The 26,520-nt window shown below is 33.3% G+C and overlaps 4 protein-coding genes, 1 non-coding gene and 1 pseudogene across 11 annotated transcripts; 5 read left to right on the top strand and 1 right to left on the bottom strand.

Moving 5' to 3' along the window:
* The first annotated feature begins 2,911 nt into the window (after positions 1–2,911).
* SUVR2 (SET-domain containing protein lysine methyltransferase family protein) lies at positions 2,912–10,470 on the top strand. 6 transcript variants are annotated; one of them, XM_089758681.1, is made up of 11 exons: positions 2,996–3,282; positions 3,791–4,029; positions 4,205–4,439; positions 4,666–5,272; positions 6,523–6,731; positions 6,936–7,649; positions 7,784–8,034; positions 8,426–8,492; positions 8,592–8,642; positions 9,698–9,794; positions 10,120–10,470. In XM_089758681.1, exons 3-11 carry the CDS (start codon positions 4,257–4,259, stop codon positions 10,146–10,148), a joined length of 2,208 nt encoding a protein of 735 aa, XP_089614807.1. In that variant the 5' UTR covers positions 2,996–3,282; positions 3,791–4,029; positions 4,205–4,256; the 3' UTR covers positions 10,149–10,470. The 6 variants fall into 6 exon arrangements, with proteins under 6 accessions (XP_022727454.2, XP_089614807.1, XP_089614808.1 ...); XM_022871719.2 differs by having other exon boundaries at positions 2,912–3,282; positions 6,523–7,649; XM_089758682.1 differs by lacking the exon at positions 2,996–3,282 and adding an exon at positions 4,521–4,554 and having other exon boundaries at positions 3,893–4,029; positions 4,205–4,438; positions 4,663–5,272; positions 6,523–7,649.
* Positions 10,471–11,121: 651 nt separating this feature from the next.
* On the bottom strand, positions 11,122–13,294 carry LOC111283273 (Glutathione S-transferase family protein). The gene is made up of 3 exons (XM_022871723.2): positions 12,456–13,294; positions 12,090–12,339; positions 11,122–11,433 (listed from the first exon to the last, which is right to left on the bottom strand). Exons 1-3 carry the CDS (start codon positions 13,241–13,243, stop codon positions 11,245–11,247), a joined length of 1,227 nt encoding a protein of 408 aa, XP_022727458.1. The 5' UTR covers positions 13,244–13,294; the 3' UTR covers positions 11,122–11,244.
* Positions 13,295–13,403: 109 nt separating this feature from the next.
* LOC111283274 (large ribosomal subunit protein uL14x/uL14z/uL14y) lies at positions 13,404–14,956 on the top strand. Its single transcript, XM_022871724.2, has 4 exons — positions 13,404–13,549; positions 13,631–13,915; positions 14,197–14,238; positions 14,753–14,956. Exons 1-4 carry the CDS (start codon positions 13,537–13,539, stop codon positions 14,833–14,835), a joined length of 423 nt encoding a protein of 140 aa, XP_022727459.1. The 5' UTR covers positions 13,404–13,536; the 3' UTR covers positions 14,836–14,956.
* Positions 13,973–14,116, top strand: LOC149519796 (small nucleolar RNA snoR137). Its single transcript, XR_016341241.1, has one exon. It is a non-coding gene; the product is annotated as a small nucleolar RNA snoR137 (small nucleolar RNA).
* An 881-nt stretch (positions 14,957–15,837) lies between the features above and the next one.
* On the top strand, positions 15,838–17,791 carry LOC111283896 (uncharacterized; annotated as a pseudogene). The gene is made up of 5 exons (XR_016337221.1): positions 15,838–16,291; positions 16,498–16,596; positions 16,682–17,133; positions 17,497–17,635; positions 17,717–17,791. The product of XR_016337221.1 is annotated as an uncharacterized LOC111283896 (transcript).
* A 275-nt stretch (positions 17,792–18,066) lies between these two features.
* On the top strand, positions 18,067–21,721 carry LOC111283895 (acid phosphatase 1-like). Its single transcript, XM_022872566.2, has 3 exons — positions 18,067–20,514; positions 21,038–21,247; positions 21,374–21,721. The coding sequence occupies exons 1-3, from the start codon at positions 20,078–20,080 to the stop codon at positions 21,549–21,551; spliced, it is 825 nt and encodes a 274-aa protein (XP_022728301.2). The 5' UTR covers positions 18,067–20,077; the 3' UTR covers positions 21,552–21,721.
* The last annotated feature ends 4,799 nt before the right edge of the window (positions 21,722–26,520 follow it).

Genomic DNA, 26,520 nt, shown 5'->3' with positions numbered 1-26,520 from the left:
ATTAAAAAGTCGTAGGCTTAAGTGTGTAGGTTTGATTATTTAATTATATTTTAATTTATTAGTTAATTATTTAATTTGATTATAATATAATAATTAATTACTCAATTAATTATGTTTATAACTTAAAAAAAGTTAAATAATTATACAAATTTATTATTTTATTGTAATCAATTAAGCTCTCAAATATTTATTTTCACAAATTAAACTTTTATTAGGCAAAATTTGGTTAACCATTCACACTTATTTTTGTTAAATCAAAAGTTAATTAGATAAAAATAAATGTTTAAGCATTCAATTAGGTAAAAAATATATATGTAAAGGTTCAGTTAGATGAAAATAAATATTTAAGATTTCAATTAATTGTAATAAAACAATAAAAACTTTGATAATTATTTAATTTATATTTAAAGGTTTTTATATTTACCTTTTTTGTGTATGAATTAGCATATTTTGTATTTGTTGGGCCGTACCTAAAGGTTAGAAACAATTTAAAAAAAATCAAAAAGTACTTTGTAATTATACTATTCGATTTTATTTGTAATGAATTTTTCTTATTTGTTTTGGATTAAATTTAAATATTAAATATATATATTAATTTAGATCAAAAAATGAAAAAACTAAAAAAAATCAAATTGAATTGAATTATATATTTTTATTAATACTTATTTGTTATATCTATGTTAAAAAAATAATTATTTGTCATATGTATGTTAAAAAAAGAAAATTAAGTTAATGAAAGAGAACAAAAATTAAGTTAATGAAAGAAACCTATTATGTCTTTTATGAGTTATAATGATCGTTTAATTAAATTAAAAAAATAAATATTAAATTTAATTTGGTTTATGTAATTAGTCTTATGACGTGGTATCTAATAAATTTAAAATTTAAATTTTAATAGTAATTGATAGAATCGTGTAAATGAATTTTAATATTTTTATTTTTTTGACACAAGTATAAAAAAATTATTATACTAAAATTAGGTAATCATCCTCAACGAGTTTTAGGCTTAGGTCAGAAAGAGATTTCTAGAACTATGAAGTGTGTATTTGGTTTAATGGTAAGGAGTAGGGGTGTAATCAATCAAGTTTGAGTTAATATAGTATTAAGTTCAAGCTCGACTTAAAATTATCGGCTCGAACTTGATCGAATTTTAGTTTTCTTACTCAAGCTCAATTTGATATGAAAATTGAGCTATTCAACTCGCTTAATTAGGCTCTATTAACATGTAAAAAAAGTTTAATTATTATATTCGATAAAAGCTCGATTATTTATACTTGAGCTAAAGTTCAAGTTCGAGTTTAAGATATTTTATTAATTAAAATAATAAAAATATATTTAAATATAAAAAGTCGATTAAGCTTGCAAACTATTCGAGTCAGGTATAAAAATACTCAAACTTAGCTCGATAAATGAGTTGAGTTATTCAAACTCAAACTCGATTCGATAATAATCGACTTGAATTCGATTTTTATTCAAATTGAATCCGAATAATTTAAGAGTATTAATGTATCGTATACATTTATAGTAAGGAGGAGATTTATAGAACTATAAAATCATAGGCTTAAATGTATGGGTTTAATTCTTAAATTATATTTTAATTTGTTAGTTAATTATTTAATTCAATTCTAATATAATAATTAATTATTCATTTGATTATTACTTAATTGATTATAACAGTAACTTAAAAAAAAAAAATCCAAACCAATAATTTTATTATACTCAATTAAGTTTTCAAATATTTATTTTCACAAATTGAGTTTTTATTAAACGAAAATTGGTTAATCATCCATACTTATTTTCATTTAATTAAAAGTTAATTAAATGAAAATAAATATTTAAAGATTTAATTAGGTACAAAAATATGTTTAAAGATTTAATTAGATGAAAATAAATATTTTGCAAAAAAAAAAAAAGAGGGTTGAATAATTATTTAATTTTTGTTTAAAGGTTTTTATATTTACCTTTTTTTTTTTTGGTGTGAATTAGCATATTTTGTGTTTATGGGCTGTAGTTAAATGTGTAATGCCTTAATTTCATATTAGAATAGTTTAAAGATTTGCTATGATATATATGTAAATACTTAAACTCAAACTTGTAAAGTATTTTTTATGGGATAAAACTATGAGACTTTTTGGTTAAAGTGAATAATATTTTGTGAGTTGAATGCCAGTCTCCATAAATAGTATCAGAGTTAGGTTATCGATTAAACAGAAACTAAATGTTACACGGTGAAAAATTACATTTAGAATCCTAATATTTAGAGTGATTTGGTGGATCTGTATACTTTGTGTTATAATATATATTATGGCTTAAACTCAAATTTACAAGACTCATTTTTGTGAGATAAAATCGTGAGACTTTGAGATTAAAGTGAATAATACCTCGTAGATTAATACGAGTCTCCACAAAAGATGAACAAAAATGAAAGAAATTGAAAATTAATTTGAAATCATAATATTCGATTTGGTTCAAATTAAAATTTTTTATTCGGTTTGAGTTAAATTTGGATATTAATATATATATATATATATATTGAGTTTGAATCAAAAGTGAAAAAATAAAAAAAATAAAATTAAATCAAATTATATATGTTTGTTAATTTATATATATATATTTAATTTATATAAAATAAAAATAATTAATTTATACTTAAATCCATTTAAATATATTAAAAATCATATAAAAATAATAAATAAAAACAAAAAATTAAAATTTAAAAATCATTTAATCAAGCTAAACTTATAACATTTAATTCAAATTACACATAAATACAATTTGAATTCAAATTAAAATTTAAAAATTTATAATTTTATATATTATTTTAAAAATTAAATCGAATTCAATTTAATTCAAATTTATCGCTCCAAATTGTGCCTATAAATTTATAAATGGGTAACCCGAATCCAAAACTGACCCAATCCGTCCCTTTACACGTATCACACCCCGCGCTGGATGGCATAATTCGCCCATCTCAGCTACTGCCTGGCTCCTCATCAAAGCACCTGGTGTCACTCCTCCCTCCACTTTTCATCATCTTTGCGTTAAATGCACTCGCAAGTCGCAACCGCAGCGCTACATGGACCCAACACCCTTTCGTTCTCCGCTCAGAGGCTAGCCGTATTGCGTGTCTACACGTGCTACATAGCTAATTAAACTCATTTTTTTTTTTTTTGAAAAGAGAAAATGTTTTTTTCTTGAGAAATCAAAAACTCGAAACCCTAATGTTTTGTTTACTTTTTTCACTCTCCTCTGCCAAGATCACTCTCTTACCGAATATTTCTGGTATGCTTTTTCTCCGATTCTTTCTTTTTCTTTCTCGTTTCAAAATCACTTGATTTTCTGTTTCTTTTTTTTTACACTTATTTTTCTCTCAAAAATTTTCAAATGACTCTTCGTTTTTAATGTGAAACGTCTTTACATTTTAATCTGAAAAACGCTTCGTTTCTGTATCTCTCGGCTTCCTGCGTTGTTTTTCTTTCGCCATTGCACTTGCTTTTGATGATTTCTTGGCTTAAGTTCTGTTTGTTTGCTGAGAAACTTTCGGCTAGATTTTTTTTTTTCTAGTAAGTGTTCAACTGGACGGAATTTGGTAATGCAGTAAGCTCGGTGAAATGCAGTTGTTTGGTCTCTGAAACGACACTGTAAAAAGAAGAAATTAGAAAGTTAAAGTTTTTTAGCGTTTCAAGAGTCATTTAAAATTTAAATAAAAAAATGTGGGAACAAAAAAGCAACTTTTTTTTTTTTTTTGTTTTCGTTTGTGAAACTAATCCCTGCCTTGTTTTCTGTCTAGGTTTCTAAAGGACTGATTTGAACCTTCAAGGGTTTGGCTTGATAAGATATACAGTTTAACCGGCTTCTCCTTTTTGCATGCAATCATTGGGGCTTTAGCTTTTAGCTTTCTTTCTTGAACTTGAATGAAATGATTTGAAAATATGGGGATCTTCGCCTTTGGATTATTGTTCAAGTATCTTAATTTAGTTGTAGACTTCAGAAGTCAAAAAGAAGTGTTTGTTTCCCACTCTGATTAAGGTAAGTCAGTCATTGGTTTTGTTAGTTATTTATGCCAATTTTTATCTTTCAGATTTTTTTTTTTTCACTTAATACTTAAAAAAATTACAGTGTTTTCAATTTCCTAGTGCTACTTTTCTACTTTTATTCCTGGACTGACTCTTGTTGCCTACCATCTCTCCCCAAAATGGGAAAGGTTTAAATATTGGTGTTTGCAAGCCTGCAAAACTGATAGCTGATAAAGCATCATGGCACCAAACCCCAGAATTGGGCGGGCCTTCCGCGCGATGAAGGAACTGGGAATTAGCGAGGAAAAAGTGAAACCGGTATTGAAGAAGCTTTTAAAGCTTTATGACAAAAATTGGGAGCTAATTGAATCGGAAAATTATAGAGTTCTTGCTGATGCTATCTTTGATGAGGAGGATAGTAAGGTACATTTTCCTTTATAATCTGTTTTGGTTTAGTTTTAAGTTTTACACTTGATGTGTTTTTGATACTGGTCTTGCTTTTCGGGTGTCAGAACCTAAAAAAGACAAGAAATGCAATGTATGTGACTTATCTCTCTAACTTATGCTGGTCCTGTGTAATTTTTCTTCTTTCTTGTTTTTATAGTCCTAATGGTGTCAACTAATATGGTTTGATTGTCTTACCTAGCAGGAGGAAGATATTGAGGAAGAAGGTTCAATACCTGGTGAGCTAGTACGCCCCTTGAAAAGAGCACGCTTGAAAAACCAAGAAGGTCTGGCATCATGTTCTAATACAAACGGCAGCTCAAATGTTGCTGGAACCTTTTTAAAAAAGCCTAAAATTGAGGAGGATGAACTGCCTCCTGCTTCTTTGCAACTGCAGTCACCTCAATGCGGTGTTGGAAATACAAGGACAGATTTCCTGCCAGCTTCACCTGGTCCTGTTTCACATCAGCCTGCTTCTCCTGCTCCTTTTTCACCCCATCATGGTGGTAGGAATAAAGGGAAGCTAACTGTAGAACCTAGGCCTGTGCTAGAAAGATCAGAACCAAATTCACATTCATCTCAAATGCATGTTAGCTACAAAGGAAAGGAACCTATGTCACCTCATGTTGCTTCCAATGGGAACGGCCTTGAGAGAGCATCTCCCACCTTGCGCATTAAAGATCCAGCACCTGAGCCTGGTATTATTCCAAAGGAAAAGGTGCCTGATACTCATGCACTGATCATACCCAAGGAAGAGCCATTTACTGATGACATTCCAGCGGATGAGGTTCCTATTGCAGTTATTCATCCAGGTAAGTTATTGTAATTCCCATATGAATGGCATTTTTTTCGTCAATTTGCTTTTCATTTCAAATCAATATTTGATTAGCCCTGTGGCATTTCTCTAGCAGCTAATTTTGATTAGTCCATTTACATGTTATGAAAATTTTTGTAATCTGTACTATGAAATGGATAGGCTTATAGTGGATTGGTTATATGTTTCTTGAGTTAATTCATACGGCATTCAGGAGCCAACGTTTAATAATAGTGGAAATGCTTCTTTTGATGGTCATTTTAATTACATTTAACCCTTCTATGTGCACTTTTTAGTGGATCTTGAGGGTAGATATATATATAAAAAATCAGGGACACCATTTTCATGGTTTGTCATCAGGTTTTTCCAGTTGACTCAAAAAGAAAAAATTGCATAAAAAACAATGGTAGTGCGCCATGTTGGTATATGTCCCATGAATTTTGGCATAGTATTTAGACCTCTATACTTTTCAACCTGTTAACTTTCTGAGCATAATCTCTTGGTGTTAAACATTCGTGATTTCAGCTGGTTTCTCCACATAGTAATTGAGATAGATGTGGAGTCTGTGGTTTCTGTCTGTATTAAAAGGAAAAATAAGTAGAGATGTAATGCATCTATATGATTTTCTCCATAGACTAATGAATTTGCAGTCTATACATGTTACTGCTTCTTTTACGTTATAGTTTTGGTTTATATCATTGTCAGACAAGGAATTCAATATACTTACAACGTTTTGAGTTGTATGATTTAATGGTTTGTACTTTGAAATGCTTGTATATGTTGTTTTAGTGGTTACATGTTTGTACTTCAGAAAATGATGAGTCAGTATTTCGAAGTGAAGATCCATTATTTTTTATTTAATTTATTTTTACATTGCTTCACTTGGCCTCTTGATCTTTAAGCATGCACTCTTTCTGCTAGTGATTTCTTCTCCTAGATGCAGCTTGCTGCCATACATTTAAAATTTGCTGCACATGTTAGGGATGCAGCATAACATACTGGGGACTTTTTGTCAATTGAAATGTATGAGGATACTTTGGTTGTTGGTAGTTATTTTTGTGGGTGTATGTGGAGCATAAAATCATGTTCTAATTTGTTGTATGTGAAGTAACTTTTGAGATAGAGAATATGCTGATTAGCATTTATAACTATTACATTTGGATATTAAAATTGTACCATATTTTTTTCTATTTTTCTAACATTTTTAATCCTTTATTTATTTATTTTACTATAACACTTTTTTAATAGATTCTTTAAGCGGAAGAGATTTGCCAATTGGGGATTTTTCAACTGGAAAATCAAATTGGCAGGAGCCTGCAGAATCCCTTCATGCAGATGAAATTGTAGGTGCTGGTGCTTCAGCTTCAACGAGTGAGAGGCGTAACAGTTGTGATCTTGCTACTGTTCCTGGTGAAAATTCTTCTAGCCTAGAAATTGCCTCATCGCCATTGGGAGAGGTGAAGATTTCTCTAAGCTACAATTCTGCTCTTGGAAGACCAAATTTCCAATTGCCTAGTATAGATGAACTAAGAGAACTGATGGAGCAGAAATGTCTCCGATCATATAAACTTATTGACCCAGATTTTGATGTCATCAAAATTCTGAGTGATATGTGTGAGTGCATCTCGGAATTGGCAACTAATTCCTCTAATCAATCGCAGGAAGGTAATGTGATGCCAGCTCTTGATGTATTAAAGAAATCTCCTGCAAGGGATGCTCTTGATGCTGAGAGCAATAAGGAAAATGGTTTCTTGCTAGCTAGGATGTTAAATGGATCTTTCAATGTTCAGTTCTCTGCAAATGGATGTGTTGACAATATGGGGGGGAAGGAATTGGTTGTTGTTTCGCCGCATCAACTTACACCTAATGAATTAAGGTGGCTTCATGATGCAAGTGACATAACCAAAGGAGAAGAAGAAGTTGAAATTTCATGGGTAAATGAAATTAATAAAGATTTTCCACCACCGTTTCAATATATATCAGAGAATCTGGTATTTCAAAATGCTCATGTTAGTTTTTCTCTTTCTCGAATTGGAGATGAAAGTTGTTGTCCGACATGTTTTGGGGATTGTCTCTTGTCCCAGCAGCCTTGTGCATGTGCTTGTCAAGCTGGGGGAAAATTTGTGTATACTTCAGCAGGTGTTGTCAGGGAGGACTTCTTAGAAGAGTGTATTTCTATGACTCGTGATCCTCAACAACAATGTCTCCTTAATTGTACAGAGTGCCCCCTTGAGAGATCAAAGAAGGATGACTTTCCAGAACCTTGTAAGGGTCACCTAAAGAGAAAAGTTATCAAAGAATGTTGGAGCAAATGTGGCTGCAATAAGCAGTGTGGCAATAGGGTGGTGCAGAGAGGTGTAAATTGCAAATTGCAGGTTTGATTCATCCCAGTCTTGTACATTTTCTGGTCCTTGTTATCGTTAAGTTGCTTTAAAAATTAGGGCAGTAACCTTTGAATTGCTTTTGTAAACGCCTATGTCTTCCATGACTAATTTACTCTGAATTTTAGGTGTTTTTAACACCTGAGGGAAAAGGTTGGGGCCTCAGAACCGTAGAGAAGCTTCCCAAAGGAGCTTTCGTTTGTGAGTTTGTTGGAGAAATACTCACCATCTCTGAGTTGTACGGAAGGAACATAGAGAAACATACATGTCCAATCTTGCTGGATGCTTATTGGGGGTTGAAGGGAGTTTCTAAGGATGAAGAAGCCCTCTGTTTAGATGCCACATGTTATGGAAATGTTGCTAGGTTCATCAATCATAGGTAATTGTATATATGTTGTATATTAGACTTTTCCTGCTGTGTTCTTAAGAAACTTTCAATTGCTTGTGCATCTATTCCTATGTTGTGTGTTTTGTCACATTTGTAATAGATTTTGATGACATTAATGAAGGTTCCATAGGTGGTGTAAGTTGGGAGATCAGTTGTTTTTTATTGGGGTACAAACATTAGTTGAGATATTAGCACCGGGAGATATGAAAGGTTACCTGCAGCATTGACTTAATTCACATTATTGAGGTTTTGTTTTAATTATTGTTATAGGTTAAGGTACATGATGGCAAATGCATTTGAAGAAATACCCGAACACCTTGAATAAATTGAGATTTAAAATGTTTGATTTTTTTTTTTTTTTTTTTGTTTTCTGTGTTGCTAGATGCTTAGATGCAAACTTGATTGAAATTCCTGTTGAAGTGGAGACTCCAGATCTTCATTATTATCATGTATGAAATACTGATTTCTTCCACCTTCTTAGTCCTATTTGTTTTGCTGGCTTCAATTCTTTGCAATAGCAAGTCTAATTGAGCATTTACTGTGTGCAGCTAGCCTTCTTCACAACAAGAGAAGTTCATGCACTTGAAGAGCTGACTTGGGTGAGTGATTTTTATAGTTATATTTTTCTGAAGCTTGTAGTTGATATTTGTTGCTTTTAATAAGGTTAAACAAGAAAAGAAATGAAAGTAATGATCAGATTGTTGACTTTGCATGAGAAGAGATGGACTTGCACTTTTTTTTTTTTGAGATTCAATCAGTTATTATAACTAACCTTACCTGTCCCCATCCCCCTTCCATTTGGTGATAGCTTGTTTCCTTACCTGCAAAGGAGCTATTTGCTTGGGGATTTGACTCAAGCACGTTTCTATGAGCACGTTGACTTGGAATGATTAGTGAACCACTGTTGACTTATAGAGCTTTTTCTTCTTTCCCCCTCTGACTTGGATTTGTACATTCGGATGAGTAAATTGGGGTCACATTGTTATATATTGTTATTAGGGATGCCAAAATGAATTGTGGCTGGATTCAAAATTCATTTTAGGTTCCATAAGTTATAATTTGCTGCAAAATTCTGCTCCATTGAAGCGAAAGGAAATTTGTAGTGCTTTTTTTTTCTTTTTTTCAATGAAAGTGCCCATTGTGTGTTTGTCAGGAATACCATAGATATAGTCTTAACGACTGTCCCAAACTTTCATTGTATCATCCAGTTAAACATGTTCAAGTGAGTATGAATTCTCATTTAGCCTTATTTGTCAATCTTACCTAGTAATCATTTTATTTTCCTCCTATTGCAATATAGGAGGAAGGTTTCCTTTCCCACCAAGACTACTTTCAGCTATTCCTGAATCATGCACGATAAAGTTAGTAGTCTATATTTGGTGTATATTATAAAATAATGCATGATATATACGCCTTTTGCTTGTTTCCTGTAACATAGTCTGCTTAATTTTGCTGGCTGTAATGCATTTTATATGGCATATGCATGCATGAGTGTCCTCTGACATTGAACAATGCTATTTTTGTTTGGATATATTGGATTTAGAGCAATTATATGTTCTTCATATGTGGTTTTAGAAGAAAACTTGGTATCAGCTCATGCATTATCATATTATTTTGTCTGTCCCTATTAAGAGGCTATATATTCTGCTTGCAGGATTATGGTATTGATTTTGATGATCTTGATCATCCTATTAAGGCATTCCGGTGCAGATGTGGCAGTAAGTTTTGCAGGAACATGAAACGTTCAACTAGTAAGTAATTGTCATGTAGAATCTTTAGACTATGTTTTTTCATATCATCTCATGGTGAAATAAAAAATTAACTATTTTAACTCTTTGAAATTGCAACAACAATATCCATTCACAAAAATTTGAAATTGTCTTTCATGTGCTAAACTTTCCCTGTGGAATATGATTCAATGAAAGCTTTGATGCTAAAAATCGGTCTTTTCACTCCCCTAAGAATTGGAGATGCTTTTAATTTTTATTGTCTGATCAATAATTGGTGATCTTGTGTTTCTTCTTGGTTGTTTTTGTAACTGACCTGGTTCTGAGGATCTTCTTTGTAATGGTGCAGGGTCTAAATCTGCAATAATCACCAGATGAACTGATTCTTGGTCAAGACAGTTGTTTTGGGATGCTTTTGCATGGTTTAGATTGATAGAGCTCTGAGGCACTTTTGTAAATGGACTTGCTGCAAAAAGCAAATGCTAGTTGCCTTGATTAAGTCTCTAGGTCAAACCCTCAGGATTTTTGCTAACTCGTGGGTTATTTACTACTTTTTGTCTGATGATACTAGGTACAGTAAACCAGGTAAATGGTGCATTCTGTTTTAGGGCTGTTCTACAACAGCAGGGGTTGAATACTGGGACCAAATTGTCTGAGCAATGAATTCCAGTGGCAATTTATACATGCTGTTTTGGTGTCATTTTCCTTTGAATTGCCTTCCGCAGCTAATTCTTTGTCACGTTCAAACAGACTACACTGTTGCCTAAAGAGGCCATCCCGATGTTTTTGTGTTCGAAATGGAACCACAAGAAGGAGCCTTGATTGATTGGCCCATCCCTTTTTTTTTTGGAATCATTCATTCATTTATTCTTTCCCTTCGTTCTTGTAATCTTGATCAATAAACATTTGAGCAACTTGAGGATTTCTAGTTGATCTAGCAGAGTTAAGTCTAATTGTCAAGGATGAGCTTTGATCACAAACAAAACGTTGCCAACTTTGTTGTTGCACTGCTGCTTACTACAATAATTAATCATGTCATTCTGATCTAACATCAGATTTTTCTTGTTTATCCTATGGCAATGTAACCTCTGACATGCTCTCAAAACTAGATGCTGGTATTGGTACAGCTTCATATACTACAAGTACCAAAAGGAGAAAAACAGAAGTTAAAATACCATTGAATTGACCGTCACTACACATTTTTCATAGTATGGCCATATAAATTTGTCTTACTGTTCGGTTCTCAAAATGCAATTTGTTCAAGTCACGTGATCTATTGATAGAGTGATAGATTTAGAGCTCAAATTTTGATAACTTAAAATATTAACAAAAAAAAAAAAAAAAAACCTGGTTTCAAAGGAAATGACTAGTTGGAAATTTCACATAATTTCTTATTTGATGAATATATTTTTACAATTAACATTACATGCCAATGCTTATACAGCTTTACATGTGTTAGGACTTAGGAGCCTACTTAGAAAACATGTTGTATACTTTTACCTACTGAAGATATCGATTCCCTGTTGTGAGGTCTCAAGAGGAATTCATGCTCACAGCCTGAGGGCATAACAGGTCGAATGCTGCCAGGATTTAATGGAAAAAGCATCTGGTAATAACCATCCATAATTGCCGGAAAATTGCAAGTGGCAGAAACCTTTGGAATCTGATAAGAAATAAAACATTATAATTCTACATGCTGCACATTTTGAAGCCGCTAACAATTTAACAAAAACAGGAATCCTAATGAATGCCATGCTTCACTCCTAAAAACAGACTAGCCTGTGTAAAGAGGAATATACAATTATTGCATTCAAAAGGTGATACAAGATGCTCTATACAAGCATTAACAACTAATTCGCCCAAATATGAAGAACAGCAAGTGACAAATTTAGCAAGGCCTTTGAGGTTAACTTAAGCTCATGCAGTAGTAGAAATGAAATGATCCATCATAACTCAGGATTCATTAAACTGCCAGGCAACTGAAAATCACCTAATTCTTTTAGGTCAACGAGCAACTTAGGCTTAGTTTGAGTGGCTAAGGTGTTGTGAGATTTGGGTGGAGATCCTAGAATCAAGCGTTAATGCTCTGCCTTGTACCCAAATTTGCAATGGACACAGAGATGGCAATCAAGTGAAAACTTTTCCCAATTGCCTCTCCAAAATCCAACCAGTCCTTGGTAAATGCAAGAGATCATACATAATTGTATGATGGGAACTTCTTCACTTGAGAGTTGAGACATAAGCTTATGTTTTTCTAAATTCCAATTAACAGCAATATTTGAACAAATTACAGCAGGCATTCAGTTAACCAACCGATACCTGATAAATATCGCACATGTAACCATGAAGATTGGTAAACTCGAGCAGCTTTTTCTTCGTGCATTTGAACAAAACATTATAGACGAGATCAAACCTAATCAATGTAGTAAACAAGCAAATATCGGCAAGAGTCAATCTGTCACCACACAAGTACCGCGAACTACCCAAGTGATCATTGATCCTATCCAAGGTAGTAAACAAACCATTCACTGCAACATCATATGCCTCTTGACTTTGAGCAAATCCACATCTACAAAGTATTAAGATCATCCCAATTATACCATAGAAAAATTGCGACTAATAACAAAATTGAGGTAAATTTTAAGCTTGCATGTAATTTTCCCGACCATGGTTTTCACTTTTTACCTGTAAACCCCATTATTAACATTCGGATAAATCACACGATTCCACTCTTCAATCTCCCCTTTCAGCTCCACTGGCGAGAGATCCAAACCAGGGTTGCGGGCCAACCCGTTTAGACCCGAATTGAAAAACCCAATAATATCATAACTCTCATTGCAAACCACCTCTTTCTTCTCCATGTCCCACAGCATTGGCACTGTGGCCCGCCCATCATACCCGCCTTTTCTCAGCTTATAAACCTCCTTCAAATTCCGGAACCCGTTAACCTTGTCCCTGCTTGGAACAAGAATATCTTGGTCCCTACTTTTATCCTTGTCGGGGATATCTTTGAATTCCCATGAGCCGTCGAGACCGGGGGCTGCGATGGAGACGGGGACGGCTTCTTCGAGGCCCTTGAGGGCAAGGACGATTAAGGTCCGGTGGGCCCATGGGCAGGGGAGGCTCACGTAGAGGTGGAGTTTGGCGGTTGGGTTTTGGCGGGAGAGCCGGAACTTTGAGGGAGGCCTAGTGTAACCGCCGGAGGAATCGGAGGGAGCAAGTTGGGACATCATGATCTGCCACGTGGAGGTCCATGCGGTACGGACGGTGGAGATTAGGAGGCCTGGAGGTAGGGATGGACCCCAGAGGAGCTTGGAGATGTTGTCGATTAGATTGAAACCGTTGCTGCTGCTGCTGCTGTTATTGTTGTCGTTGAGGGACATCCTAGGGCTGACGTGGCATGCCAATTTGAAGGAAGTTTTGGGTGGAGAAAGCACCGGGCGGTGAGAGCCGGGGAGCGAAATGCAGTGCATTGCTCTCTTCTTTTTATCTTCTGTCAAATGCTTATCTCTTTTTTTTTTTTTTAAAATTATTTTTGAGGAAGAAGGAAGGGATAAATTCGTAAAATGATATCCTTTTAGTGGCCTTTAGATAAAACGCTGCGTTTTTTTCTTAGAAAAGTGAAAACCTGGATAGGCAACGGCGGCAGTGTAGCCAAACGGTCCAAAATTCTAAAATAAACCCTAGGCCAGCGATATAAGGAAGCAACCCTCGCTTAAAAAGAGAGGTGTAGAGAACCGGCGGAGCAGAGAAGAGCCAATCCAAAATGTCGAAGCGAGGTAAAGGTTTTCACTCATTTTCCCAAATCACCAAGCAAAACTCGCGGTGATCTTAGCATTTTTTCTTTTACTTTGCAACAGGAAGGGGAGGTAGTGCCGGGAACAAGTTCAGGATGTCGCTGGGTTTACCTGTCGCAGCGACGGTGAACTGCGCTGACAACACTGGAGCCAAGAACCTCTACATCATTTCAGTGAAAGGAATCAAAGGGCGTCTCAACAGGCTACCATCGGCTTGTGTCGGTGACATGGTCATGGCCACCGTTAAGAAAGGAAAGCCCGATTTGAGGAAGAAGGTGTTGCCAGCTGTCATCGTCCGACAACGCAAGCCTTGGCGTAGAAAGGACGGGGTTTACATGTACTTCGAAGGTTCAAACAATTCTCTTTCTCTCTTTTTTTAAGTTTTTCCATTTTTGGTTTGTCGTTCTTGCTTCTTTTGATAATGGGGTAGCTGATTTTTGTTGTCGGACTCTTAATGTGAAGCATAGAATAATGTAAATTCGCCAGTTTTAAACAGCATGATGCTGTTGTTTATCTGTTGCATTGTGTTACCTGTCTGCTGGTATATTGGATTTAGTTATTACTGTGTAGTGCTAGTCTTTATTTGTTTCTGTGTGAAACTTAGTTTGGGTTTATTTGTCTGTTTGCAGATAATGCTGGTGTCATTGTCAATCCCAAGGGAGAAATGAAAGGTAAACCAACTCACCTTCTTCATTCTATTTTGATATATCCAATTTCAATAATAGTGCTTGTTGAATTGTTGGGTTAAATGCTAAAGTTAAGCTGTTTATGTTGTCTGAGTTATATTCAAATGAAGTTTGTTGGATGAGTTTTCTCTGGTTCTCTTGCTCTTGCAATGTCAGATTTCAAAACGAGTGAATATTCTTGACATTTTGCCGCTGCTGTATCTGAATTCTGAATAGGAGCACATGTCTCAGTGACCTTTCACTGATGTTGTGAAGATTCTAATTTCTATCCTTCCAAGTTTAACATAGAACCTAAGAAATGTCAGTTGTCTTTTCTAGAAGTATGGTTTCCCAAATATAACTTGAAAAGATGATGTCTTATCTGCGATTGTCATGGCCATAGGTGTAATGGATTTGGCAATGCCATTAGTATTGATTTGCAGTTCAGTGGCAGAAACTGATATGTTGTTGGATTTGATATTTGAAACTTATTTGGGTTCATTGATTTGGTGTTTTTCAGGATCTGCTATCACTGGTCCCATTGGAAAGGAATGTGCTGATCTGTGGCCTAGAATTGCAAGTGCTGCCAATGCTATTGTCTGAAAGATTTTCATGGTTTTGTTTGCAATTGTGGTTTTGATGTTATCTTTCTGTTATTTTCCTTATAAACATGTTTTGAGAGGTTTTGATCAAACAATAGTAAAACTTATTTTTTTTGTACTAATTTCTTCTATGGTGTTACCACTATTTTAGTAATGCTTCCATCAATCTTTTTTTGGCTCGAGTAGAAGCAACAGATTCCTGTCAATGTCATGCCTTGGAGCATCACTAGTTGCACCTTGAAATTTCTTGCTATACCAATTTGCATAATCACAATGATTTTCTTCATCCAACAGCCTCAAAACTCGGGTACCTTTTAGTGGTTGATATTTGCCATCGTCTGGGATGACTCTGCAGGTCCCGTTGCATTCTTGCAAGCCTATGAGAAGATTTGGTATGGAATGATGAGCTCCCGGTTAACGGATCATTTTGTTTCGTTTCACCTTAATAGTGGGTCTTGTTGTATAAATCATTGCATGAGTGAGCTCTTTGGATAGATGATTAAATTGGCAAGACTAATGGTGTAATCGATTGAGTTTAAGTTGATACATTATTAAGTTTAAGTTAGAGTTTAATTTGAAATTTGAGGTTCAAAATTTGGTTAGAATTTGATTAAGTTTTAGTTTTTTTAATTCAAATTCAACTTAGAGATAAAAATTAAGTTATTTGAGTTTGTTCGATTGACATGTAAAAATAAATTAAATTTTTATATTTGATAAGAATTCAATTATTTGTGTTCGCATTAAAATTTAAAATATTTTATGAATTAAAATAATAAAAATATATTAAAATATAAAAATTCGATAAAATTGATGAGTTATTCGAATAAGATATAAAAATATTTGAATTTAATTTTATTGATAAATTAAATTACTTGAATTTAATTTAATAATAATTAAATTAAATTTAAATTAAATTTAAATAATTTATAAATATTAATATATCACTTACAAATTTAAATAAGACCCTAAAAAAAAAAAAAATCTTAATCCAACCTAGTAATTCCAATTCCAAAGCTCTACAAGAACACTCACATTGGAGAACGTGTGAATTAAGTTTGTCTTGACGGGATGACCAGTCGACCAGGTATAAAAGGCCTACTCTGTTCCAGTTTCTCTCTTTCTTACAATGAATCACCCGTTGTCCGCTCCTTAAAACACTAATCAGTTGCGACCAAAACCCAGATTGGCTCCAAACCTGTTCCCAATCTGGTTTCTCATTACGAAATCGGCATCGTTGAAAACAGAGTTGAAGGAATAAGAATGAAAAAAAAAAGAAAAAGAGAGAATGGGGTGGAATCACCCAGATATATCGTTGAAAGAAATGATGAAACTGATCAAAGGGTTTGTAGATATACTAACTTTATCATCTGGGTATCAATCATCTGGTCTTCTCCCGGTACCAGTGTGACTCCCATAACATTAAGCGAGCCTTTCAATGGGCTCTCTTCTTTGAAAACGTCAGTAGTCATTTCCCTCTCTCTCTCTGTCTCTCGTTTTTCTGTCTTCTCTAAAAACTCATTGATTGGCTCGTTCTATTTTATGCAATATAGTGGTTGTTCAAGAAATTTGAGATCTTTCCATAAAAAAATGTGTTTCTTTTTCATTTCTTAATTGGGGCAATGCAAATTATATTAATTGACATTTCTTTTACCATATTGTTTAGGTTTTTAGGCGTTTAAGCAACTTGGATGTTTACCAAGAGTCTATAGAGGGACCTGATGCAGCTTTATTTGAAATGACATCCCATCCTTCCTTTCCTCAGGTTCTGGTCGTTATACATCTGCTTTCTTATATACTAATCGAAATTTTACGTGATTGTATTGTTATTAGTATCATTTTCGTGACAGGGTCTTGCACATTTATCATCTGCTACTTTTAGAAGGGAAAGAGGTTTTTTGTTGGAACACTTGCTCCATAATTTTCCATTGAGAGATTCACATCAAAGAGCAGTTTTGACAACAATCATTAAGATGGATCATAGTAACCTTTCAGAGACAGAACATGACTGTCTCAAATCTCAATGCATATTTGAATAATTTGACGCTGCGAAATAGAATTGTACTAGGAATTCGATTATATCATCTCCAGAAGTAACTCCAACCGTGGCTGAAAAGTCTAGCAGTGGTAATTTTACTAAACTTGCTGTTCAGGAACTCTTCAGGAGGCAATCTTCCATGTCATGCATATCAAGTGTTGAGGTAGGAGTGGAGATACTTTATAATGCTGTAAGGTGTAGCAACTGGATTCATTCTGACTGTAGCTTATTTAAATCGCTGTAAGGCGTACCAGCTTTAGTGCGGTAATTAAGTACTGATATTCTTGCTAGTAATTCCTTGCTGCTCAGAAATATGAATGTAACTTCCCCGATCCCACAAAAGGTGCCTTTCAAGTTTGAGTTTAAATATATATATATATATATCAATCTTTATCCATACATTCTTCCATATATATATATATATCAATCCTTATCCACACATTCTTCCAATGTGAGATTGAGGGTGTTACAATGAATACATGAGTTAATGCTTAGTTCTTAAAAGGATATGGAATCTATTTCTTTTCTTTACATCACCATCCAACTCTCTAAAAGACTACCTTTTATTTTCTTTGAAACTCATGGATCTCCCTTGTTAGTATTTCAACTAACAATTTTCTGATGCAGTAATCACAAACTGTTAGATGACACTCGGATTAATAATCAATTGCTTCTACTCTGCATCACTTTTCTTAAAGGTCTGAGCCAAAATATTTCGTTTTTCTACCTAGAAGTGCATGCATTAGTTGATGTCATCACATGGAACGTTGGAAATCAAGGGCTTTGTCATATTTTCTTGATAAGAGAACTATTAGATTGGTTTCTGGTGCCAGTTTAATATTTTCAGGCACTAACACTCAATGGGAAAAGTGTTTGGGCAGCTGAACTTTTCGGAAAAAAAGTGGCAACAATCCTTACATGAGGCAATTGTAAGTTTGTTCTACTTGATATGACTGATAGTGATGTAAAGCTTGCTTTACCATGTTTGATGTGTATCCTAATAGTGAGTGTCACATGCTTGTTAATATCTATATTGTTCTAGTTCTTGCTCTTATGCTTGTGCTATGTTTTTGGCCATCATGTCATTATGTCCATCTACATGTTGCAAATGGTAACTATGCTGAATTTGGAGAAGTATAAAATTTTGGTAGAAAGACACCGATTTAGTGTTATATTCCTCTAGATATGCTATACTTTGCAATTGTTTGCCTGTTGTTGATTTGGGCTTTGAATGAGTAGTTTACATTCTAGGTATTTTTATTTATGATTTATCGGGAAAAGAAAAGCATATCTGTTTCTTTCTCTTATCATTTGATGTTACATGATGTTTATGATGGATGTGGTGTGGCTGCAGTTACGTTGAAAGCAAAGGGACATGAAAACAGATAAAAAAATTCCAGGGAGAAAACAAAAGATGTAAAATACTTGATCTGCTATTGAAAATCGCTGTATTTTCCTGGGATGAAAGTTATTATTATTATTATTTTCTTTTGCAAAGCAAAGGGTGATGAAACTTATTGTTGCATACAGTACCGGTGTGCATCTGTTATCTGCCGCACAAAAATATTCACATCTTTGTGGGCCTTCGTCCAGATAAAGTGAAACCAAACCTTTCTTCCTTTCGGCACTAGAAGAGTCAGACAGGCATGGACGGCATAAACTTTTTAGTCACAGCAAACATTACCTTGGTGTGTGTGTGTGTGTGTCTCTCTCTCTCTCTTAATTTGTAGATGCTTCACAAAAAGTTCACCACCCATAAAACTGAAGAGAAATCACAAATGATAAACACCAGCAACTTTTTGGAAGGCGAACCAATTCAAAAAGTGCTCATCCCAGACCACATCTAGTCGTTTCTCCTAGATTAGACAATGGATGACCTAGGAATGATGGCAAAGCAAAGTGGAAAGAAATAAGGGTGATAATGATTCTGATTTCAGACAAATGGCAAAGTGCCATCTAACAACATCTTTAGACATGAAAAGTTCAATATTTCATGCTTTCTTTCAAACTGTATATATCTTATTGCCCTTATTGCTTTAGCCTTGCAGCCTCTCCTCCTTTGAGTGGATTCATAGTTAGTAGTTTGGTAGGAGTTAGCATTGAAAATTGTGAAAATGCAAATCTTGAAGAGAATTCAGTTCTTGAAGTGGGAAAAGAAAGTAGCAATCGAACGCGAATGCATTCAAACTTATCAATATTCTAAGAAGGCCAACTTTGTGTTGCCGCTCAAGATCATGTCTTGAAGCAGTTTGTTTGGAAACTCAAGTCACGGTGGAGGCAAGCTTTGAGATTGCATAGAAGCGGCATGCAGTTCAGTTATGACTTCCACAGCTATTCTCTGAACTTTGATGATGGGATGTCCCATGAACATATCATACACAGAATTCAACACAATGAACTTATGGCTGTCTTCTCCAAACAAGTCATTGATCTGATTGTTTTCAGTTGTTTGGGGGGAATTTGATGCGTAAATAAAGAAGGTTTGGCCATTTATGTGTTTATTTGATTTTCTGTTGGCTTTAACTGTTGTCTGTTGTCACCCCCATTGAATTTTCTATGATAACAATTGTAATTAGTATATTTTTCCCCCTCAATCTGTAAAATTTAAACAGACTGCTGGAAAATGTCAATCTCATGATGTTGCCTATTGAGCTTTCATCATATTTATATTTTATAAAATGTTCATCATCTTTGACCTGAGCTTGGGTTGGCATCAAATTATCATCCCCTCACGTCTATTATTGATTTTTCTGAATCTCAACAACATACCAACTCATGAAGCACTAAAGAAAGTTCTATTTCTACCAAAAAAACAAAAAAGGCTGAAGGAAAATGAATACTCCGTGTTAGACGGCAAGAATTGTGGGCACATATTTCTTCTTCTTGCCCTGAAATAATTGAGAAAAATTCATAAAAACACCTTTGGCAGAGCATCAGAGGGATCCAAGGCTAAAAGAAGCTGTGCGGCTGTGCCTTCCAACGATACATGCCAGGGTGAAACTAACTGGCAAACATGGTGGAGAACAACATGAGTGGGGCAGCATAACTTGACCTGCCTTTGGTTTGTCCATATATTCATTAACTCTCAATCAATATTACTGTCTTCCATTTTAATAAATCATCATTCCATGTGAAAATTTCTAAGCCAGAGCATGGTCCCAGTCCATGCCCCACCTCCCATGTGACCCCTTTACGTGCCCCAATATCAATGTTCCAAATTCATCAGTCTTCATTCATCAACCTCTCTCCCCTCCTCTCTCTGCAAATGGCAATAAAAACTCTGCTCATTTTGGCATTGACGAGCCTCTTCAGTGGCCTAGCAGCTGCAGACTGGAACATTCTGAATCAAAAATGGAAAAATGCAAGAGAAGATAGCTTGAAAAACTACTGTGAAAGTTGGAGGATCAATGTTGAGCTGAACAACATAAGGGAGTTCGAAGTAGTGCCCCAAGAATGCGTAGATCACATCAAGAAGTACATGACTTCATCTCAGTACAAGGCTGACTCTGAGAGAGCAATCGAGGAAGTGACGCTATACTTAAGCAGTTGTTGCTCTTTAGGCGGTGATGGTAAAGATGCATGGATTTTTGATGTTGATGACACACTCATTTCTATCATTCCTTACTTCAAGAAGCATGGTTTTGGGTAAGTTTACATCGCAATCATACTTCTTAATGCTATTTTGGATATGGTACATATAATTTTAATCTCCATCTAGTCTACTGTATTTATTGCTTTCAGATTTTTTCTTAGACAATGGGATCTGTCAATCTGGTGTTCAGATCAATTGCTACACCTCATTATTCAAAATTATTGAAAGTAGATCTATTAATTTTAAAAACAATACGAAAATGAGATACGGAAAAAATATAAAAAGGATATGAGTTAAAATTTAAATAAAAATCGTACATGAGATTAGCAAAAGTGATAAAAAAATATAGTGTTTGATGTGTCGACATGAATTATAATATAATAATTTATGTTTTATATATGTTAAATACAAAATAGACAAATTGTCAGGTCTAATTGAAAGTTAAGAAATGTTTTATCTTTTGTGGATGACATAGTAAGGCTCATGGCACCGCAGTTGTATATGATGTTGTCAAGTGAATTTGGTTCCATATGAATGTGCTAAGCTAATTCGATTCCTGATTGAAAATTAAATCAGGGGAGAGAAGGTGAATTCAACTTCATTGGAGGAATGGATGAAAGAGAGTAAGGCACCGGCCCTAGACCACACACTCAAGCTGTTCCAGGGGATCAAAGAAAGAGGGGTTAAAATCTTTCTAGTTTCTTCAAGAAGAGAATCTCTCAGATCTCCAACTGTTGATAACCTCATCAATGTCGGATACCATGGATGGACTGGTCTCATCTTAAGGTAATCAACTTACCAAAACCAAACTCCATCACCCAGCACTTTTCACTTTTTATGATCAAACTTTACCTCAAAAAATCTCTTGATACCTATGATCTGAATCATTTATTTGTTTAACTCTGCATAAAGGAGTCTTGATGATGAATACATGCATGTGCAACAATACAAGTCCCGGGTGAGAAAAAGGTTAGTGGATCAAGGGTACCGCATATGGGGCATCATTGGAGATCAATGGAGCAGTTTAAAGGGCCTACCAGATGCGAAGAGAACATTTAAGCTGCCAAATTCCATGTATTACCTGTCCTAAAACTTTATCTGAATCAATCATATGGCTCATTTGTTATATTACATCCTAAAATGTTTACAATCTACAGCTTTGTAATGGATTCGCAAGTTAAAACCATGACTATTAAAAAAAACAGAAATGCTGTATTTTTTTTTCTAATATAATTTTGGAATCCCAAAACTTCTTCAATATGATTTTTTGTTTCCTGATAAATAATCAAACATCCATATGACTTTTGTTGGTGAAACTATTAATAAAGACTCCATTTCTGTATAAAGGAAATAATTAAAAGCTTGGTCCAAAATTATAGTCCTTCTGATACCACTTCCATTAATGCTATGTCTGAAGCATAATCGCATAAATGATAGTACGTTGAAAGCATGAAATGAAAGGCAAATATGCCAACTTCTGGGCTATCTTTTTCTATGTTCTATTTGATTTTTAGAACAAAAAAAGAAAAGTTTTTAAGCATTCATCCAGCCTAAGAGCAGCAAGTTTCAGAAGTCTTCCATCCGATCACCAAAAGTGAAACATTTATGCAAAGTGGAAAGAGCCATTTCTCAGACAATCCCAGGCATGGTGATAGAGGTAAAAACAAGCAGTACAAGGTTGGTTTCATGACTAAAACAGTAAAAGCAAAGCTCTTAACGGACAAATTTCAAGCCTGGAAGCCATCCCATAAAATATTGGAATATGGGATTTCTTTTGGCAAAAACAAGTGAAAGAAATAGATTCTCCAAGACCCAAAATCCCATGGCAATAGAATACCTAATTCTTGGTTTTGGTTGGTTGATTGTCTTTTGATATAATTTGTCAGTTCAACAAATTAAGGAACCATTACTCTCTTAACATGTTGTAATACCCCAGCCCAAATAATAATTAGGCTAGACTAATATTAAAGACCATCAGTTTATTAAGATATTATTTAATAAAAAAAATAGCTGAAATATTAGATGAAAGAAAACCTAACTATCGTGAAACAGAAAGTAAATCGAGTTCTTATTTCTCATCTTCTTTAGGGTTAGAGAATATGAAAAATCAAGTTGGAGATTCACAAATAGAGGCTACAATCAAGTTAATCCTTTAAAGGTGAGTACATGACCTCTTTTTATTTAAAAAGAAATATCAAGTTGATTGCTATTATTTGGAGTTGAAGTTTTAAGAGCAAAACCAAGAAAAATCATGAAAATCTTTCATTAATCTTCATGATCTATTTGGGTAAATTACTAGGCTTTGTTTATTTCATGTTCTTAAGATTTATTGATGATTATTGAATGGAGTTTAAAAGCTGAAAGTAAGGATTTGAGTTTTTAAAGATTGAAGGAAAAATTTTATTTTTGGATGAGATGTTGTGATATGTAATAATGAATTAAAATAGAATTTTGTATTAATGGATAGATTATTACTGTGATTATTATATATCATTGGAAAACATGTTGAATCTACTTTCTAATGAAATAAATAGAAGTTGAATTCGAGTTCTTTATGAATAGTTGTTTAATTTCTATTTAAAGATGTACAGGCTGTCTAGTAGCAGCAATAGTGAAGAATTTCGAAATTCTTCTTAATTTTTATACAATGAATTATGTATTGAACCATACATGTTTAAAAAGGTCATTGAATCTACTTTTCAACGAAATAAGGGGAATTGAATTTGGAGTTTCTTGTGAATAAATGTATAATTTTTATTAGAAGGTATACGGTCTGTTTGGCAGTAGTATATGATGTGGATTTCAAAAATTGTTATAACTAATCTACAAGGAATTATGGGGTATGCCATATATGGTTAGAAAGCTTATCAAGTCTAGTTTCTAACGCATTAAAGAGATCATAATTTTGATTTGGATATATTGAGATATGACTGTTTTAATGAAAAGAGGTTAGACTGTCAATATTAATTAGTTAAGTTAACCCTTGTGTAACTTAGTTGATTTTTGTATAAATGGTCTCAAAAAGGGTTGATTAAATTATAATCTGTTGAAATGATCTTGGATAGGCCATTAATTATTTTGAGGGAAAAACTAAGTGGTGGCATCGAATTGAGGTAAGTAGAATCTCACACACTTTGCTTGTTTTCGAATCTATGTATATATATATGTTTATAAATGAATGAATATTTTATTTTTTTATTTTCGATGTATGAAAATAGGATCAAGCATATGATTATTTTGTGTTTCTCTATACTAATGATGGATCATGCTTATGAATGAAATGAGAAAATAATTTATGTTTAAAGAATGATTTTGTGATGGATACGTTTTTACATCCCTGGAAAGTGGGATTATTGACACCAGAACTAGTTCTACGACCCTGGCTAACGGGTAATAGAGTTAGCATAAGGCCCTGGCTAACGGGTTATAATAGTTAGCAATGATCATGAGAATGAAGTTATCGATACGGCTAATGTCACGGGTTATAGCAGTAACCGTAGCTAACGATAAACCAATGATAATGATGATTTATGATGATGATGATTTGCGATGATTTTTAATGATTGATCCATGATTTGGTTTGATTATGTTATTTGAATGATAGCATATTTTGTAATGATTTATGAAGTGATATATTTTGACATTGATTTATGACTTTATGAAATATTTGACAAAACGATGATCTTGAAATGTTTTGATATTATGATTTGATGAATATTTTGAATGATCTATATGATGTGTAAGAAAACGATGCTTGATCTGATAAGATGTGTGAGCCTATACTTACTGAGCTGTGGTTTGTTCATTCTCTTTTTACTTTTTATTTACAGATGACTAAGTGATAAGCTTGATTAGTTTTGTGTGAAGCTAAAAGATGAAATGAGAAAGATTACTTAGTCGTATGAGAATATGTTGGCCAATGAGATCTTAAGAGATAATTTTATATTTTATATGGTTTGTATTTGGATATATAAAGATGTATTATTGGTTGGGTTAAAGGTATAGATTTTACTTGGTAGATTGTTTTAATGAAGAATCTTAGAATGTTTAAGAAAGAAGGCTTTGTATTACTTTAGAATTTTTTTCAAGGTAATACGGTCGTGTTACGTCTTGATCTCGGGGCGTGACAAAAGTGGTATTAGAGCTTAAGTTACGATCTTTGAAGAATTTTAAGAGGTAGATTATGATTTATAGATTATGTTGAGATTTTCTTTAAAAGCTTAAGTTAAATTTTTTGAAGATTTTCTAAGAGTTCAGGTTATGATCCTTAAACTATGTGAGATGTTAAGGAGCTTATAATATGATTTTGAAGATTTTCTAAGAACTACGATTATGATCTTTGGAGATTTTTAAGAAGTTAATTTATGATAAGTAGATTAATGGGGATTTTCAAAGAATATAGTTTATGATCCTTGGATTGAAAGAGATATTTATGAGTATAATTACAATCTATATATTATGTGAGGATTTTTAAGAATTAGATGATGACCTCTGGATAATGTGATAATTTTTCAAGGACATAACTTTGATCCATAGACTATAGTGGTGAGTACAAGTAAATGATTCGATGAATTTTGGAGTAGTTAAAGTTTCAATGAATTTTGAGGAATCAATGATTCAATGGATTCTTGGTGTAGTTATTTTGTTAATATTTATATATTGCTTTTGGATCTTGTAGTTAAGAGAAAGTGTAATTACTTTGATATAGTGCGATTTTATAAGTTGAAAGATTTTTGACACCACTTATAATGAGATATATTTTATAAGTTAAAAGATTATTTAAGAAAATAATTTGGTCGTTGGAGATCTTATGGGTTTGAGAAAAGACTTTTGACTTAATGAGGTTTTGAAATTATTTGATAAGTGTTAAGTGAATCCTTGATCAATGATGAAGATTAGAATATGGGTGTACATTGTTGGAATTAAAAGTATAGAATATTGGAGTTGGAATGAAATGACATGTTGAAATTTTGATGCAATTATTTATAGATTATGTTGGAGAATTTATTTTGATGGATTTAGTCCAAAATGTTATAATTGTGGTAAATAGCTTTATATACGTAAAGAAGGATGTTCACTTGATTTGGTTCTACATTTTTATTAAGAAATTATTTAAGGTTTGATCATGAGAGTTGGATGTTTGTATAGTTAATTTAAAGTTTGATCATTAAATTCCTATTTGAGGTGTATTTTTTAATGGCTAAAGTGATTAATTTGTGGTTATAGTTTTTAATTGAAGTATACTATTGGATTCCTTCGAATTTTATATTTATGGAGAACATGGCCTATTGTGGTATAAGGTTGTGTACTTAGCAAGAAATTAAAATTGTGGTTATCCAAATGATTTAGTAAAGAAGTTGGTTTTAAAGGAGTAATCGATTTACAAAAAAATATATATGTTTTGGTTAAGAATGATTGTTTGAAATCTTACAAATGTAAATGATTGTTTGAATTTCACAACGGTAAAAGATTGGTTGAAATCTTATAAGTGATGATTTTGTGTATTTGGTGATGCTGAACATCTATTCAATTTTAAAAAAGTTTGATAGAACTTCTGAAATAATGTGATGCATTTGGCTATTGTTCATAATTATACTTTTGATGTGAATTCAAGTGTTTGGAGTTCTTATTGGTTCAAACTTTATAAAAGATTTTTTTTTATGGATTATGATGCATAGTTTTAATTTTGACGTGAAGATGATAGCAATATATTTGGTAAAAAGAGAATTTGAGACATTATGATGTTTGTGGGGATTATGAATAATCAATTGTTATATGATAATTGGTATATTAGAAAGAACAATATTCGAAATTAGAGACAACTTAGGTAACCAAAGATTTATGTTTGAATTTATATGGTATAAATTTATGGATATGATCTATTGCATTCATGTCATATGTATTCTAGTGGTTAATTGATAGAAAATTTTATGTTATGGTGGAAAAGAAAAAAAAATTTAAAGTACCATGTGATATCTTTTTGGTGACAAAATGATTTGTTGATATTGTTATTCAAGGTTGCTATGGTTATGAACACGTGGTGTGAAGCATATTACAAG

Source organism: Durio zibethinus, chromosome 3 (assembly GCF_047325235.1).
Source record: "Durio zibethinus cultivar Kanyao isolate XHJ-2024 chromosome 3, ASM4732523v1, whole genome shotgun sequence".
NCBI lineage: Eukaryota > Viridiplantae > Streptophyta > Magnoliopsida > Malvales > Malvaceae > Durio > Durio zibethinus.
This window is presented reverse-complemented; position numbering and strand designations above follow the sequence as displayed.

Coding starts and splice junctions, on each gene's coding strand:
- LOC111283274 (XM_022871724.2), top strand. Junction 13,916..14,196: donor GGTTTACATGTACTTCGAAG/GTTCAAACAATT, acceptor GTCTGTTTGCAG/ATAATGCTGGTGTCATTGTC. Junction 14,239..14,752: donor TCCCAAGGGAGAAATGAAAG/GTAAACCAACTC, acceptor GGTGTTTTTCAG/GATCTGCTATCACTGGTCCC.
- SUVR2 (XM_089758682.1), top strand. CDS start 4,257: ATGGCACCAAACCCCAGAATTGGGCGGGCCTTCCGCGCGATGAAGGAA. Junction 4,555..4,662: donor AAAAAGACAAGAAATGCAAT/GTATGTGACTTA, acceptor TGTCTTACCTAG/CAGGAGGAAGATATTGAGGA. Junction 8,643..9,697: donor CACTTGAAGAGCTGACTTGG/GTGAGTGATTTT, acceptor TTCTGCTTGCAG/GATTATGGTATTGATTTTGA.
- LOC111283895 (XM_022872566.2), top strand. CDS start 20,078: ATGTTCCAAATTCATCAGTCTTCATTCATCAACCTCTCTCCCCTCCTC. Junction 20,515..21,037: donor TTCAAGAAGCATGGTTTTGG/GTAAGTTTACAT, acceptor AAATTAAATCAG/GGGAGAGAAGGTGAATTCAA. Junction 21,248..21,373: donor TGGACTGGTCTCATCTTAAG/GTAATCAACTTA, acceptor CTCTGCATAAAG/GAGTCTTGATGATGAATACA.
- LOC111283273 (XM_022871723.2), bottom strand. CDS start 13,243: ATGCACTGCATTTCGCTCCCCGGCTCTCACCGCCCGGTGCTTTCTCCA. Junction 12,340..12,455: donor GTTAATAATGGGGTTTACAG/GTAAAAAGTGAA, acceptor AATACTTTGTAG/ATGTGGATTTGCTCAAAGTC. Junction 11,434..12,089: donor ACATGTGCGATATTTATCAG/GTATCGGTTGGT, acceptor ATTTCTTATCAG/ATTCCAAAGGTTTCTGCCAC.